At 52.2% G+C, this 16,389-nt stretch overlaps 1 protein-coding gene and 5 non-coding genes across 7 annotated transcripts; 4 read left to right on the top strand and 2 right to left on the bottom strand.

Moving 5' to 3' along the window:
* Window positions 1-1,584: 1,584 nt before the first annotated feature.
* On the top strand, window positions 1,585-1,656 carry Trnag-ucc (transfer RNA glycine (anticodon UCC)). The gene has a single exon. It is a non-coding gene; the product is annotated as a tRNA-Gly (tRNA).
* Window positions 1,657-2,284: 628 nt separating this feature from the next.
* Window positions 2,285-2,356, top strand: Trnah-gug (transfer RNA histidin (anticodon GUG)). The gene has a single exon. It is a non-coding gene; the product is annotated as a tRNA-His (tRNA).
* An 813-nt stretch (window positions 2,357-3,169) lies between these two features.
* Trnak-cuu (transfer RNA lysine (anticodon CUU)) lies at window positions 3,170-3,242 on the top strand. Its single transcript has one exon. It is a non-coding gene; the product is annotated as a tRNA-Lys (tRNA).
* A 1,462-nt stretch (window positions 3,243-4,704) lies between these two features.
* Window positions 4,705-11,432, top strand: LOC128106340 (MAGE-like protein 2). 2 transcript variants are annotated; one of them, XM_052731770.1, is made up of 3 exons: window positions 4,705-6,029; window positions 6,340-6,629; window positions 7,883-11,432. In XM_052731770.1, exon 3 carries the CDS (start codon window positions 7,891-7,893, stop codon window positions 8,968-8,970), a length of 1,080 nt encoding a protein of 359 aa, XP_052587730.1. In that variant the 5' UTR covers window positions 4,705-6,029; window positions 6,340-6,629; window positions 7,883-7,890; the 3' UTR covers window positions 8,971-11,432. The 2 variants fall into 2 exon arrangements, with proteins under 2 accessions (XP_052587730.1, XP_052587729.1); XM_052731769.1 differs by having other exon boundaries at window positions 4,705-6,629.
* On the bottom strand, window positions 5,673-5,746 carry Trnan-guu (transfer RNA asparagine (anticodon GUU)). The gene has a single exon. It is a non-coding gene; the product is annotated as a tRNA-Asn (tRNA).
* A 4,345-nt stretch (window positions 11,433-15,777) lies between the features above and the next one.
* LOC128106785 (U1 spliceosomal RNA) lies at window positions 15,778-15,939 on the bottom strand. The gene has a single exon (XR_008216835.1). It is a non-coding gene; the product is annotated as a U1 spliceosomal RNA (small nuclear RNA).
* Window positions 15,940-16,389: the final 450 nt, after the last annotated feature.

Below are 16,389 nucleotides of genomic sequence, written 5' to 3'. Positions count from 1 at the left end.
ACTCCTTGGCATAGAGGCAAGATGGCCAACTATAATGTCCATTGACATACCAGGAAAATAGATTCAGAGTTGTCAATAGATAAATTTATTAACTAAAATTGTTCTGCAATAAGACACTTGACCTTTTTCATGCAGAACCAAAGAGGTATTCTATAAGATCATAGTCTGGTTGTACTCAAAGATCAGAACTACAGGGCCTTAAAAATGGCAATAGATATATGTGCCACTGCCCTGGAAAAACCTGTTAGCTAATGGCTCATAGGTCCCAATACCCGTGCATCCCTGGACAGGTAGGACTCATGACTGAGTCCTATTATTGGCACTTGTGAAGGGGGGAATGTGAAAGGGCCCAAAAATAGCTTGACCACACAGCAGCCATGACAGGCTTAGGGGCCTAGACACAGCTTCTGTGACAGGCTTACTGGCAGGCAACACCCAGATCCAGGAAAAGCCTTAAGCTGATACCACCCAGGGATCCACCCAGGGGTGAGGAAGCACCTGACACTCCAAACATTCCAACCGTTAGATAAGATGGCCAGATGTCCTTGAGTCTAGCACACACCTTCTATTTTTTGTTTTACAGATACCCCTAGACAATTGTCAGCCAATCAGGGTCCTGGAAACTCCTTCACCCCAACCTCTGCTATGATTAAAAACTCTACCCCACCTGAGCTCAGGGCTCTCTGCTCTCACCGCTGAGTCGGACAGAGGAACCAAGCTTGGAATAAAGGCTCTTTGCTTTTACATGTGGGATTCGGTCTTTTGGGGGATCCTCGTGATCTGGGCATAACATCTTTAGCTATTTCCTCTGGATAAACGTCTAGTTATGGAACTGGTATCTCATACCACCGTGCATTAAAGAACAAGAAACATTATAAAGCTACAAGAAAACATGAAGAAGCGTCTTGATTTTTGGCTAGAATGACTTTTTCAAGGTAGAAGCAAGGCAGAGATCATAAAGAACAAAACTCATGAGCCTGAGAATATAAAAGAACACTTCTGCCTATTAAAAAATTTCTCAGAATTAGTATTAAAAGGAAAATGCTGGTCTGACATAAATCAGTAGGGGAAACATACTCAATAGAAAAACCAGGCAAAACATAAAACTCAGTAAATGCAAATCACTTGGTGTAAATAATTGCCAAACCATGGAACACGATCCGTTTCGATAGTGATAAAATAAATGAAAATTAAAGCGAGACGCCATAATGAGATCCTATACTTTTGTAAAGAAGAGAAGGCGGCGTATTCCAGGCGAATAGTGAGCAGATCGACAACATCTATCTAAGGCGCTAAGCGCAGGTCTCAGCGCAACCGTTTCTGCATTTGTCCTCAAGAAAGTCTCCCACAAACAACCCACAGCAGAGCCTTTTCCTGGATCACTCGATTCCAGAAGCTCCCTTCAGACGGTAAAAGGAACTAACTGGTCTTCTTTAAACTTGGAGATCAAGAGCCACTACCGTAAGTTCCACGGGACGAATCCTAGAGTTCCAGAGTTTCTTTTTCTCTTTGTGTGAAGTCGTTGGCCAGAGAACTTGTTGTTGCACTCTTCATAAGAAAACCAACCGGGGACCCGGTCAGCGAGCGTTGGTGGTATAGTGGTGAGCATAGCTGCCTTCCAAGCAGTTGACCCGGGTTCGATTCCCGGCCAACGCATCGTCTAATTTTTGTGTTGATCCTCGGGTCCCAAGCCTCGGAGTTTCCTCTCCGAGCTGGTGTAGGGACAAGGCGGCGAGGTGGTCGTGCCACAAGCCGTGCGGGTGTGCGGGGCCCGCGGATGGCGTCGCAGACTCGGGGTCCCGTAGTGTCCGAAATGGAGGCTGCTCGCCCCGGAAACTTGAGAGGCGGCTCCGCCTTCGGTTGGGGAGGGAACTCGTGAAGACATACAACACCGCCCGGGAGAAGGGCTCCTTCAGCGCGCCAGCTCCGCTCCTTTTCCAACTGCACCATTCTGGTAGCAAAACCCTCGATTCCAGAGCCCTGGCTGGAGTGTAAATATCGTCTGGGGCGGCCTGCGAGGTGGTTTGCTTCTTTGGACAGGAATAACCGAAGTGGGTCGGTGCGGCGGGCGTCGGTTGTTTCTCATCCCAGATCGCGGGGAGAGGGACTAGGAGGTGAGGAATTGATGCCCGCGCCAGCATCCCGGAAGCGTCAAGGTGTACAAAGCCAGACTTTTGACGTCGCAGCCACCTAGGCTAATAAATCAATCAGACGCCACGGGCAGGGCACTCCCATTGAAAGGCCATTAAATTGAGCCCGCAACCCGCTGCTCGCTCGGTGGCTCGCCGTGATCGTATAGTGGTTAGTACTCTGCGTTGTGGCCGCAGCAACCTCGGTTCGAATCCGAGTCACGGCATGTAGTAGTACCGTCCCTTTGCAGCTCTTTTATGCACTACTTAAAATAACAAAATTCTAATTTTGCCTCTGCGGAAAGACCGAGTCACTGAAATAATTCCACGCGGCTCACCCAACAAGAGGAACCTGAACTCTCGGGAAGAACCAGGGCTGCAGAGGAGGCTCTTCCGGCCTTCCCCAGCGCAGGGGCGAAGTTCTCCCGTGACCCCGAAACTTGGCGCCTCTTCTACCGGTCGGAAAAGCAAACACGTCGGGAGCCGAGCGCCTGCCTCTGCAGCAAATACTACACCCGGATGCTATACGAGTGTGTCTCGGTGAATTTTACACCGGATGGCCTTGGCCTTGTTTCTCGGGCAGCACAAACTGGGTGTTCAGAAAGAAACTTGCGCCGAGGAGGAGTGAAGAGGAACTATTTTCCCGGTAAGGCTCCCTCACGCCCCGAGCCCCCATCACTGAGGTCGAGCCGCGAAAAGGCACCAGAGCAAAGCTCAAGCTCCCGGGAAGACGAGTCTCGGCGCGCCCGCTCCCCCCCACCCCGCTGTCGCCGCAAGGACTGCCCTCCGCGTCCCCGCGCTCGGTCGGCTGTCCTCGGCGCCCAGACACCCGCTCTCGGGCGACTCCGTTCAGAAGGAACTGGAGGAAACAGAGAGGTCCGCCTGGCTCTCTCTAGTCCCCCGCTCTCTGGACTTCAGGTTCCTCAGGCAAAATCCATTGATCCTGGAGCTAGAAGTTTGCTGACGCCAAGGAGCCAGAGGGACGAGAGCGCCATTACCCAACAAGGTTATATAGGCGTAGGATTGGCGAGAGCCCTAACGCCCGGCTAGCTCAGTCGGTAGAGCATGAGACTCTTAATCTCAGGGTCGTGGGTTCGAGCCCCACGTTGGGCGCTTCCTTTTGTGGGTGTTTTTTTGTTTTTATTTTTTTGTTTTTAAATCTCTACCCCTTGTGGTTTTTATTCTCTCCTTAGGTGGGAACAGAATCATGAGCATCTACATTTTCATTGAACACTGAAGTCACTGTTGTTTCAAATTTCAGTAAAGTGGTCTTAGAAGGTGAAGGTGAAGCCTTGTCTGAAAAAAGTAACAAAGCAATAACAATTAAAAAAAAAACCAACAACACCAAAATAACCATTAATAATAATAATAATGATAAGGATGGCGATGATAAAATAAACGCGCCAATGTCTCCAAAACTTCGCCCCGTTTACGCCAAACTCGTTAAAGGAACAGAATCCAGCCGGCGGCTTCAGGGTCGTGGGAGAACTGGGGTCCTGTTCCACGCGACTCTGCCCGGAGAAGCCCACAGAGCCCACGGCTTCCCCCCATCCCTCCCTCCATCTCACCAGGACCCTGCTCTAAGAAGACCTTAGCTGGACTTAGCACTTGTTCCCTGATCTTTGGGAAATTACACTGTTCATTCATACATAAAATTAAGTGAAAATTCCAAAACGAGGGCCACTGAAAATAGGCAATTATTTGTATCAAAAGGTGTTGGCAAGAAAATGTACACCTTCACGGGTCCACACACAAGCATGCTGGGAATGATATCCAGGAGATTCAACTTCTTTTAACGAACGGGCCGCTGTGGGCTCTGCGGGGTGGGTGGACCTAGGACATTTCATTTCAAAACAGTGGGAACCAAGAGAAGACTGTGCGAGCTTCTGCGAAGGGAGGTGAGGGAGAGCAGGGGAGACTCAGAGGCCTCGGTCTGCGGTGTGGATGGATGCTTCCAGCCTGTGGCCGGCAGAGCAGACCTGCCCTCCCTCGGACCCGCTGGTTTCTGGTTCTCTGCCACATGGACAAACTGTAGGAGCGGCTCTACCATGCCATAGCTTTTCTTTTCTTTCTCTTTGTCTTCCTGGGCAAACACTCCACTACTGAGTTACTTTTTTTTCCTTCTTCTTCCTTTTTTGGTCCTTCTTTGGGGGTATTGGAGACCAAATCCAGGGCTTTCAAGTTCGTTAGGTAAACTCTCTCCCACCGAGCTAAGTCCTCGACCCCACCAAACGCTCTTTACTTTTTATTGGAGACAAAGAGGTCCACTAATTTGCCCAGGCTGGACCTGAACTCATTCTGCAGCCCAGTCTAGCCTTGGAGATAGAGCGCTTCTGTGTCAGCCTCGCCAGTAGGAAATCTTAGTAATTTTTATCCAGAGGGTGAGAGGGAGCAGCAAGGCTAGACGAGAAAATTGGTGAAGAACTGGAAGTCACTCTTGGAGCTGACCAAGGGCGGAGCTTGTCACAGTTGTGGCTAGGACAGCGCTCTATTTCTGTGGAGATATGATTGTGGAAGCGTGTGTGCGTTCAGACATGGTCTTGCTATGTAGCCCAGGCTGGCTCTGATCCTCTGGCCTCAGCCTCCCAACTGCAGATTTTTCACTTTTCTTCCCCTTGGAGACAGGGCCACTCTGTAGCCCAGGCTGGCCTCGGACTCACAGAGACGTGCCTGCCTCGGCCTCCGGGGTGCTGGGATTAAAGGGGTGCGCTATCAAGCCCAGCACATTTTTTATTTCACGGGACAGCCTGGCTGGGGAGTTTTAGTCTGACCCCCTCTCACCTGGCCGTCTACGGCACTTTGCTGCTGTTTTTCTTTCTTTCTTAGCAATTAGGGAGAAACATGGCAATGCCTTTACACACATCCGAGGACGGCCGGGCCTGGCAGGGCGGGCCTCTAACCCCAGCCACCTCTGGAGGTCACAAGCCTGCCTGGTCTACACATTTAGTGTGAGGGCAGGCTTAGCAATTAATAAAACTCTGTCTCAAAATAAAAAAAGTGAACCACCCCACCTCCAAAGAAAAGAAAAAGGTAAGTGAGGAGGGGGATAAGACGGAGGTAAATAATGAAAACGCTGCTGCAGCTGAAAATAATTATGGTGGCCAGTGATTGATGAACATTGATTTCTGGCTCAAATGTTTCTCAAGCTCCTCTCGTCAAATGTTGGATGGCTTCGTAAAGGAAGTGTTCCTGTTAACCCTCTTCTGCAGCTGGGGAAACTGAGTAATCTGTGCGCAGTCGTATTCTGAGGGAAATGGGAGCGGACCGGACGGAGGACCAGAACGCGTAGTGTACACGCATGAAACTGTGCGGCAAGCAAACAAAGGCTCAGTGGCCGGTGGCCCTGAAGTCCCGGGGCCCCAACACGTGCTCCCCTGAAAAGCTACTTTTTCTGAACTATTCGCAGTTTAGAGGCTTTCGTGGAACTTGAGTCTTTGCATCATCGCATGCTTTCACCCCATTTATCTAAGGACGAGCGAGGATGATAAACCTAAGTCGATTTTAAATGCCTAGGAAGGAGGACTCCAAGCAGGCAAAAGGCTGCGTCCCTGGGTGGGCTCGAACCACCAACCTTTCGGTTAACAGCCGAACGCGCTAACCGATTGCGCCACAGAGACATGCGGAGCTCTGGCCGTAAATTCATTTGCTAATCTTGGAACGTGCTTTTGCACTCCGGGCTGGCCAGCCACCCCCGTCTGTGGCCTGCCCACCTCCTGGGATTCCAGAAAGCAAAACAATACACCGAGGCCAGCGGCCGTGCTCGTCAAGCTTGCATATTAACCCGGTTTAAGTCAGCTCCGTGCCGCAGACCTCCCATCACCGGGTTCCAGCCTGATTGCAGTCTCCAAAGTCGCCTGCCCTCTACTGGTCGCCGCCGCCGCCGCGTACTTGCCCACTCAGGTACTGTCCTCACGGTCCTTACCCCGCGGTACCCGGCCGCCTGCCCTGGGGCTGGTTCGCCTTCCAGAGCACGCCCAGCACCTCATGAAACACCCACGCATGTGCGATCCGAGAGAAAGACACCACCACGTAGCTTCAAAAGGAAAAGTGTCAGGGTGGGCCTTGAGCCCTACCAGGATTCCAGAACGAGAAAAGCAGACCTGCTTCTTTGGAGGAGTGTTTCTTACATTCCCTGAGCTGTTAGCTGGCAGAGGCCCCTCACTTGGGACTCCATGTGCCCTAAAAACAAACCGATTTCCCACCTTTCCAGGTAAAGTGACCTCATCCTTGGGTCTCCTCCAGCGGCTGTGTTGAAAACAACAAGCCTAGCCTGTTGACTCAGGCCAGTGATCCATCGACTGTGGCGGGCCGAGGCAAGAGGATCCCATATGCAAGGCCAGCCTGGTCTACAGGGTGAATTGAAGGTCACTCTGTGGGATTCAGAAACACAAAATCAAAGGATAAAAAGAGGGCTGGACACAGAGCTCAGGGAAGAGGACTCAGAAGCGCAAGCCAGTGCGCAGTGAAACCGCGGAACTGGACCACGCCATGGATAGAAAGGTTTATTGGGGAATTTTAAACTGCTATGGCTATCTCTCGGGGGGGGGGGGGGGGGGGGGGGGGACACGACAGGAAGAACAGCAAACGGTGGGGAAATCCTTGCCCGTTTTAAGGGGAGCAGGTAGCTGCGGGGGAGGGACATATGCAAGCCAAAACAGCCTGGGGACGAGTGTGGAACTTTGTATGTGTTACAGGTGAAAGGCCCCAGCATACTTGCTTAACCTAACGCCATTTTGAGCAAGGCCTGAAAAGTACGGGGAAAGTTCAGTTAGAGGACATGGGCACAGGAACAAACAGGGTATCTACGGTCGGCCACCTGGCCCCAGAACAGGGAACTAAAAGGTCAGAAAAACAACTTGTACCCTAGATAAGAGCCAAGTCAGCAGGCGTGTGTCGAGCTCGGGGGAAAAACCACGAGCTGTCCTGAGCTTGAACCTGGCCTCATATGTATTGTCCAATCAGAACCCTGTAAACCATGGCCTCATATGTATCGTCCAATCAGAACCCTGTAAACCATGGCCTCATATGTATCGTCCAATCAGAACCCTGTAAACCATGGCCTCATATGAATCGTCCAATCAGAACCCTGTAAACCCGCCCTTCTGCTGCCCGACCATATAAAAACCCTCCACTCCAGCCCGTGGGCGCGCCAGCCTCCTGAGCTTCTGGAGTGACTGTGTCGCCCCGGGTACCCGTGTTCCGGAATAAAGCCTCTTGCTGTTTGCATCTGACTTGTGGTCTCGGTGTGATCTCTGGGCGAGGGTCTCTCCAGAGGGAAGACTACCTTCGGGGGTCTTTCATTTGGGGGCTCGTCCGGGATCGGAGACCCCCGCCTCGGGACCACCGACCCACTGTCAGGAGGTAAGCTGGCCAGCCACTGTCTGTCTGTATTGTCTCAGTCTGTTTACTTGTCTTTCATTTTCGTCGGACGTCCTAAGTCAGGTCTGAGTCGGTGGGGGCTGAAGGAGCTGACGAGCTCGGACTTCGCCCACCGCAACCCTGGAAGACGTTCCACGGGTATCTGAAGTCCCCTCTGGGGCACGGTTTTTCGGGGCCACCCACGCATCAGAAGGATACGTGGTACTGGCAGGGGACGGAGAATTCAAACACTCCGCGTCCCCATCTGGGTTTTTGCTTTCGGTTTTACGCCGGAGCCGCGCAGCGAAAAATTCTGTGGTCTGTCTTGTCTGTTTGTTCTGTGGTCTGTCTTGTCTGTTTGTTTCTCATTGTGTGTCTAACCCTTCTTTATTTAGAGACCACCATGGGACAGGCTGTCGCCACCCCACTGAGCCTAACCACGGACCACTGGTCCGATGTTAAGGCTCGAGGAAACAATGAAGGTGTCATTGTCAGGAAGAAGAAATGGATCACCTTCTGCGAGGCCGAATGGGTCATGATGAATGTCGGCTGGCCGCGAGAGGGATCTTTTAACCTCTCTCTTATTTCGCAGGTGGAGGGTAAGGTTTTTGCCCCTAGCCCTTATGGGCATCCCGACCAGGTCCCATATATCGCCATCTGGGGATCACTGGTCGAGAACCCATTTCCATGGGTTAAGCCTTTCCTTCCACAGCCCCCTCCAGTCTCTGGGCCGTCTGCGCCCCCCAACCCGGACTCCTCCCTTTACCCCGTGCTCCCTCACAAGGAGACTCCTAAGCCTCCAGTCCTTCCCCCAGACCCCCATACCCCCCTTATAGATCTCCTGACGGAGGACCCACCACCATATCAAGCCGGACCACCTGGAGAGCCGGCCGAAGCGGCCCCAGCCACCGCCCCGGTGGCGGCGTCCCCGGCCGTGCCCGTGGCAGATCCGGAAGTCACCTCGGCTCGCAGGACCCATGGGGCTGGAGAAGAGGACGCAGCCCCGTCCCCCATTGCCGGCCGCCTCCGCGGCCGCCGGGATGGCCCCCCTATTGAGTCCAGGGCCTTCCCGCTCAGAGAGGGGCCGAATCGCCAGTTGCAGTACTGGCCCTTTTCAGCCTCAGACCTCTATAATTGGAAGCAACATAACCCCCCTTTCCCCAGGGATCCTGTTGCCTTGACCGGCCTAATTGAGTCCATCCTAGTGACTCACAGGCCGACTTGGGACGACTGTCAGCAGCTCCTGCAGACCCTCTTAACAGTAGAGGAGAAGCAGAGAGTTTTCCTGGAGGCCCGGAAGCAGGTTCCGGGCGATGACGGGAGGCCAACCCAACTCCCAAATATCATCGATGCAGCTTTTCCCTTGACCCGCCCAGACTGGGACTTCAATACACCTGAAGGTAGGGAGCATCTACGTCTCTATCGCCAGTTGCTCTTAGCGGGTCTCCGAGCGGCCGCCAGAAGGCCTACCAATTTGGCTTAGGTAAGGAATGTGATACAGGGAAAGGAAGAGGAATGTGATACAGGGAAAGGAAGAGGAATGTGATACAGGGAAAGGAAGAAACACCCGCTGCATTTTTAGAGAGGCTGAAGGAACCAAATTGCAGCGGCTGGAAGGTTTACAGGCGCTAGGTTTGCCAGACTTATTGAAGGAAGCAGAGAAAGTGTTCAATAAGAGAGAAACTCCTGAGGAGCGTGAGGAAAGGAGATGGCAGAAACAAGAGGAAAGGGACAAGAAACAGCATAGGGAGATGAAAAAGGTTTTGGCCGCCGTTGTGTCTCAGGGACAGCGGAGAGAGGGAGATAGGTCGGGAGAGCGAAGGAGGCCACCCCTTGATAAAGATCAATGTGCTTACTGCAAGGAGAAGGGACACTAGGCCCGAGAGTGCCCCAAGACCAGGGGCCATGTTCCAATGGGAGGAGAAGCATCAGAAAGCGCTCCAACAGATCAAGAAGGCCTTACTCGAGGCCCCGGCTCTGGGTCTGCCAGATCTAACCAAGCCCTTTGAGCTGTTTGTGGATGAGAACTCAGGTTTTGCCAAAGGGGTACTGGTACAAAGACTGGGACCTTGGAGGAGACCTGTAGCGTACTTGTCCAAGAAATTGGACCTGGTGGCTACAGGATGGCCATCATGCCTCTGCATGGTGGCAGCCATTGCCATATTACTCAAGGATGCCGGGAAGCTGACTCTGGGACAGCCGTTGACTGTGCTGGCCTCCCATGCAGTGGAGGCCTTGGTCCGACAACCACCGGACAGATGGCTTTCTAACGCCAGAATGACTTACTATCAGGCCTTACTACTGGACTCAGACCGGGTAAATTTTGGGCCGACAGTTTCCCTTAACCCTGCTACCTTGCTGCCACTGCCTAGCCCCTCCAAGGAGCATGACTGCCTCCAGATTCTAGCCGAAGCACATGGCACCCGCCCTGATCGGAGCTAGCAAAGAAAATGGGGGCGGACTGGGAACAGAGAAAACACCTGGGCAGTGCCGCTGAACCAGGATCAGGTACTCCAGCAGGTAACTTCTACCTGCCCAGCCTGTGCTCAAGTCAACGCAGGAAAGGTTCATCTAAGAAACTGTTGGAAGAAATCTTCCCCAGGTACGGGATGCCTCAAATATTGGGGTCGGATAACGGGCCTGCCTTCGTCTCTCAGGTAAGTCAGAAGGTGGCCAAACTATTGGGGGTTGATTGGAAACTCCATTGTGCGTACCGCCCCCAGAGCTCAGGACAGGTAGAACGAGCTAATAGAACAATCAAGGAGACTTTAACCAAATTAACGCTTGCAACTGGCACTAGAGATTGGGTGCTCCTACTTCCCTTGGCTCTCTACCGAGCCCGAAATACTCCTGGCCCACACGGCCTAACCCCTTTTGAGATCATGTACGGGGCCCCACCTCCTGTTGTAGACTTTCTCCATCCTGATATTTCATCTTTTGCCACCACCCCTACTTTAGAGGCACATCTTCAAGCCCTCCAACTGGTGCAGAGGGAGATCTGGAAGCCCCTGGCCAAGGCTTATCAGGAGCAGCTAGACAAGCCGGTGGTGCCCCACCCCTTCCAGATCGGGGACTCCGTTTGGGTCCGACGACACCAGACCAAGAATCTGGAACCACGGTGGAAGGGGCCCTACACTGTCTTGCTGACCACCCCCACTGCACTCAAGGTCGACGGGATTGCTGCATGGGTCCACGTCTCTCATGTGAAGGCTGCCAGGGAACCCGACCCAGCAGGATCCAGAAAGTCAATATGGACAGTGCGCCGCACAAGGTTGGCCCGCGGCTCCCCTTCCTCCCCCTCCTCTTAATCTCTGCCTACCCCCAGGGGACTAGGGCGGCAGAGAGCCCGCACCTAGTTAAGAGGCTCACTTGGCAGGTTATCTCACAAACTGGGAAGACGGTCTGGCAAACGACCGCCCTTCACACCCCCTTTACATGGTGGCCTAACTTGCATCCAGATCTCTGCCAACTAGTAGCAGGGTCAGAGGACTGGGACATCCCTACCACTGACCCCATGAACCCTAGAGCACCAAACGTCTGTCAGGATGGTAAGAGAACTTGCAAATGTAGTGGCGGGAGATACGGATGTAGTCACCCTGAAACCAGAGCAGCCCTGTCACGTCAGGAAGAGATGACACTTACTGGAAGGGGGGGGGGGGCTGTGTAAACTCAAAAGGGAAGGGAGATAACACAAGACTGGATTAAAGGTAAAACATGGGGACTTAGACTTTACATGACGGGACGGGACCAGGGAGTCGTGTTTACGATTAGGCTTAAAATCACGGAGCCCTCCGCCTCTATAGGTCCCAACCAGGTTCTCTCTGACCAAAAGCGCCCCTCTTTACCCGCTCCGGCACCCCCGAGGGCTACCCCCCGACCCAATTCGGCCATTCGCCCAAGCACGGCTCCGAATGCTACTGTAACCCCAGTCACCCTCCAGCCACCCAGGCCCAGTATTGCTCCTTCTGACGCTCAGGCCCTGTATCCTAAACAGACTTGTCCAATTTATCAGGGAACGCGTTTCTACTGTTCAGACCTTGGTATTGACCCAACAATACCAACGACTCAACCGGGTGGAAATGGAGCCACGTCCCTATTCTTCCCCATGAATGGAGGATTCCATTCCCTGAGATAAGAAAATGGGGGAATGAAAGGCCCCAGCATACTTGCTTAGCCTAACGCCATTTTGAGCAAGGCCTGAAAAGTACGGGGAAAGTTCAGTTAGAGGACATGGGCACAGGAACAAACAGGGTATCTGTGGTCGGCCACCTGGCCTCAGAACAGGGAACTAAAAGGTCAGAAAAACAACTTGTACCCTAGATAAGAGCCAAGTCAGCAGGCGTGTCGAGCTCGGGGGAAAAACCACGAGCTGTCCTGAGTTTGAACCTGGCCTCATATGCATCGTCCAATCAGAACCCTGTAAACCATGGCCTCATATGAATCGTCCAATCAGAACCCTGTAAACCATGGCCTCATATGAATCGTCCAATCAGAACCCTGTAAACCATGCTTCTTGCTTCTGTACCCGCCCTTCTGCTGCCCGACCCTATAAAAACCCTCCACTCCAGCCCGTGGGCGCGCCAGCCTCCTGAGCTTCTGGAGTGACTGTGTCGCCCCGGGTACCCGTGTTCCGGAATAAAGCCTCTTGCTGTTTGCATCTGACTTGTGGTCTCGGTGTGATCTCTGGGCGACGGTCTCTCCAGAGGGAAGACTACCTTCGGGGGTCTTTCACAGGTATGTGTGAACAGGACAGAGAGCCTGGGAGCTAGTGTGGGGATTGTAAGTGTTCTGGGTATACGGTAATAGGGAACCAGATGCTCCTGTTGCTGCTGGAGGGTAGTTGGCTGTAAAAGAGCAGATAAGGGAAGTAATGGCTCTTTCTGACTGAAGCCGGCAGCATGGATTCTGTCCCAAGTACCGAGAGAAGCAATGGCAGACAGATGGCAGAGTTTGGCTGTCTCAGGAGAAGCCCATGCTTAGCAGAGGGCTTTGGTGAGCACAGATGCTTGGGAGAAGGGGAGTGTGGGAAAACCAGGACAGAGACAACCACATCTACGGACACGGCATCTGAACGTGGAACTTGAAACCGAGGTGGCATGGCTCAGAATCACTGTGCCTCTGCAAAGAAATTCGACTGTGTACCTGTTTAAAACCAGAAGAGAGATCATGTGACAAGCCTAAGCTCACCCAAATGTCCTCATGACCTGCTGGCCTCTACATAATCATTATCTAACACCTGCCTCCAAACCAGCCATCTTAAAACAGAACAAAAATCCTTCTTGTGCTCTTCATGGTGCCACATACTTTCAACCCCAGTCTTGGGGAGGCAGAGGTAGTGTGGATGGATCACCCTAAGTTAGGCCAGCTTGATTTACCTAGAGTTCCAGGTCAACTAGGGCTACATAATGAGATCCTGTCTCAAAAACAACTACAAAAAATAAGACCTAAACAAAAAACTTTTACATTTTCATTTGTTTATCTTCAGTGTGTGTGCATGCACACATTTGGGAGCTGCCGAGAAACCATCATGCCAACCCCTAAATAGGTATCTTTTTGTTTCATATTTATTTATTTGTTTATTTATTTATTTGCTGGGGGGATATCTTTCTGTACCCTGTGAATATATATTGTTCCCACTGGTTAATAAATAAACTGCTTTGGCCTATGGCAAGGCAGCTTAAAGGCAGGTGGGAAATCCAAGGAGAGAGACAGGAAAGAGAAAGGCGGAGTCTGGAGAGAGGCCAGCCTGCTGCCCAGGGAACAACATGCCAGCAGACAGGTAAGCCATGGAACACGTGGCAAAACAAAGATTAATAGAAATGGTTTAATTTAAGATATAAGAACTAGAAATAATATTAAGCCTCTGCGTGATTATTTTATAAGTGACTACAGGACCGCAGGGCCGGTTGGGACCAGAGAAACCTTCCAACTACATTTATTTATTTATTTGTTTGTTTGTTTATTTAGACAGGATTTCTTTGTGTAACCCTGACTGACCTGGAACCAGTTGTATAGATCAGACTGGTCTCGAACTCACAGAGATCCTTGCCTATGCCTCCCCAGTGTGAGGACCAACTATCCATCTCAACACTTTCTAAATCTAGTTTTTTTTTTCTTCCTCTCATACTTTACTCTCACTTGCTCCACATCCCTCCACATCCTGTTCTCTCCATGACAGGTCATCAACGTTTTGAATTTAAAACGGGAAAGATCTAGAGAGATGGCTCAATGGTCAGGACCCTCGTCTAAAGGCTCACAAGTGTCTGTAACATCAGCTCTGGGAGGATCTGACCTCTGAGAACACCTGTATCTCCTACACACAGACACAAGAGAATTAAAAATAAATCTTTAAAATATTAAAAAAAAACCCCACACACACATGAAATATACAGAGACCATAACAAGCCATCCATGTTTCGAACACTTGACACTACTGTTATTGAAGGGACACTGGCCCACTCCAGCATGTGGCTATGGCAGGCCTTGCCCTTCTCCCCATTCCCTCTGCCTTGCTGAAAACCTTTAGATTACATTCCTAAAGCTAGCCACCACGGTCTAGTCCCTTATTCGACCACTTCCCCCTCCTGAGGCTGACTACCAAGGTCCAGCTATCAATGTATTGAAGTCCAGCCATCAATTTAAATGCCCAATTACAATTAAACACCTCATCCTAACATGGGGTCTCCGCTTTACCTTTATAAACCGCCCATTTCCTATAGGCCACATCTGTCTCCTCTCTATCCAGAGGCAGTCCTTTGTCCTCCTACACAAATACTCCCTCTCCCTTGTTCCCTTCCCCTCCCCCCTCATCTCCTTCACCACCCCATCCTAGCCCATTCTAACACAGACTTCCCCTTTTCCTCCTCTTAAAAAGTACACCTGCAAGGTCGTTTGCTGCCGTTTTGTGCCTGAGTCAGAAATCAGACACTTTTCTTCCCCGATTAATAAAGGGTCTCTCTGTGAAAACGAGGTGTTGGTGTCTAATATAGGTCCTGCCCCGCTCTGCGGGAGACCCCTTCAGTTATAGATTGTAATTTGTTCTAAAGTTCTCTCCTTCTGCAAAAGTATACCCACTTCCTGAATACCGTTGGAACAAACCAGGAAAAGCATAAATACGGCAAGATGTTTCTTTTTAGCACCTTACGTTCAGAAAAGGCTTTTATTAACAGATGGACATCGGTGGGGTCGTTTTGTTTTGGTATCTCTACAGAAAAGGCCCGAGGGAATTGTTATCACGTGGAACTGGAAGGCAGGTTCAGTTGGTTTGTGGGGAAGGAAGCCAGCCCAGGCCGGTCCCCCCTCCCGCCCCCACACCCAGAATGAGCGTTCTTAGGAGGGAGGATCCGGAGCCCACGGGGCGCGATCCAGCCTTGAGCTGCTTGAGCTGGGAGAGCAGACAGGAGAGTTAGGAGAGAGCTAGCCCAAAGTGAAGGAGAGGCAGGAGAGTTAGGAGAGAGCTAGCCCAAAGTGAAGGACAGGCAGGAGAGTTAGGAGAGAGCTAGCCCAAAGTGAAGGAGAGGCAGGAGAGTTAGGAGAGAGCTAGCCCAAAGTGAAGGAGAGGCAGGAGAGTTAGGAGAGAGCACAAAGTGAAGGAGAGGCAGGAGAGGCGGGTGCCATGGACAGAACGGCGCGGGAACAAGCTGTGAAGACGCAGAAGGAACGTACTCTCACTTTATAGTCTTGGGGACCTGGATTTGCTGCCTCAGCCGAGATCTGTGCGCTCTGAGGAGGAGGTGCTCCCGGTTCTTTTGTCTCAGGGGACAAACTGCAGGTTGGGGACCCTGGCCTGACTTCGGGGAGGGAAGGCCTCCGGATGAGGTGTCTGTGCAGTCCAGGAGCTAACTGCAATTCTGTTTATTCCGGCGGTGGAAGTGGGGGCGTGTTGAGCATCCTTAGATTTGAAGAGCATTTTCTTCTGGGTTCGAGGTCTGAAAGAACGAATTCTTAACTTCAGGATTCAGTAATCATTGACCTTTTAAAGCAGAGTCAAGGTCAATCTAGCAAGGAAAAGAGTGAAAACACTGGAGGGCGGGAGGCATTTGGGGTGGGGGAGGGCAGAAGTACCTGTCCCGTCACTTGAGACAGGGTCTCACTTAGCGCAGGCTGGCCTCAACCTCAACGAGGACCAATCTCGGGGAATAGAGCTCAGTCGTGTTAACACAGATCCTGACACTAACAAAAAAGGGGAGAACACCTCACTCAAGAATCTAGGGTGGAGACTAGTTACTAGTTTGGAGGAAAGAAACAGTTGGGGCAGGAGTTAACAGTCTTACTTTTGCACACGAATGCCAGGGGAGAGCGCGGACGCAGTCCCCACTACCACAAATTCCGCAGTCGAGTTTCCCGCATTTGGGGAAATCGCAGGGGTCAACACACCCCGAGTGCAATGGCTGAGCCTCGCCCTGGGAAAACCACCTGCTTGATCATGGTGTCTCCCCTGCCAGGTAAGTATGCTCGCCTCCCCCACCACACACCGCTCAGACACCCCGGACCTGCGCTCTCAACACACGGTCGCTTCGCCGCCAGCGATCGCGGGCCTCCCCGGACCCGCGCCCGGTTCCTGCGCTCCGCTGTCACCCGCGGACCCGCGCTCCCTCCCACGCCGCGCCAAATCCCTCGCGTTTCCGCAGCGGGTGCGGACCGGCAGCCCCTGCGCGCCCCTCATCTGCATAGATCGCGCCTACGTCCGTGACGTCGAGGATGACGTCCCTGTCCCCAGCCAACCAGTGCGCCCCCCACCTCGGGAAGGTGGTGACAACCTGCCCGGCCCTTTTCTGCACCTCCTCTGCATAGACCACGCCCCTCGCCTGCGCCCCTTTGGCTTGGGGAACTTTCTGGCTTTCCCCCCCTCTTGGTTTTCTCTGTGTAACAGCCCTGACTGACCTGGAACTCGCCCTGTGGA

This window comes from Peromyscus californicus, unplaced genomic scaffold, assembly GCF_007827085.1.
Source record: "Peromyscus californicus insignis strain IS unplaced genomic scaffold, ASM782708v3 Scaffold_9__1_contigs__length_137607984, whole genome shotgun sequence".
Lineage (NCBI taxonomy): Eukaryota > Metazoa > Chordata > Mammalia > Rodentia > Cricetidae > Peromyscus > Peromyscus californicus.
Note: the sequence above shows the minus strand (reverse complement) of the source record. Positions and strands in the feature narration are given on the sequence as shown.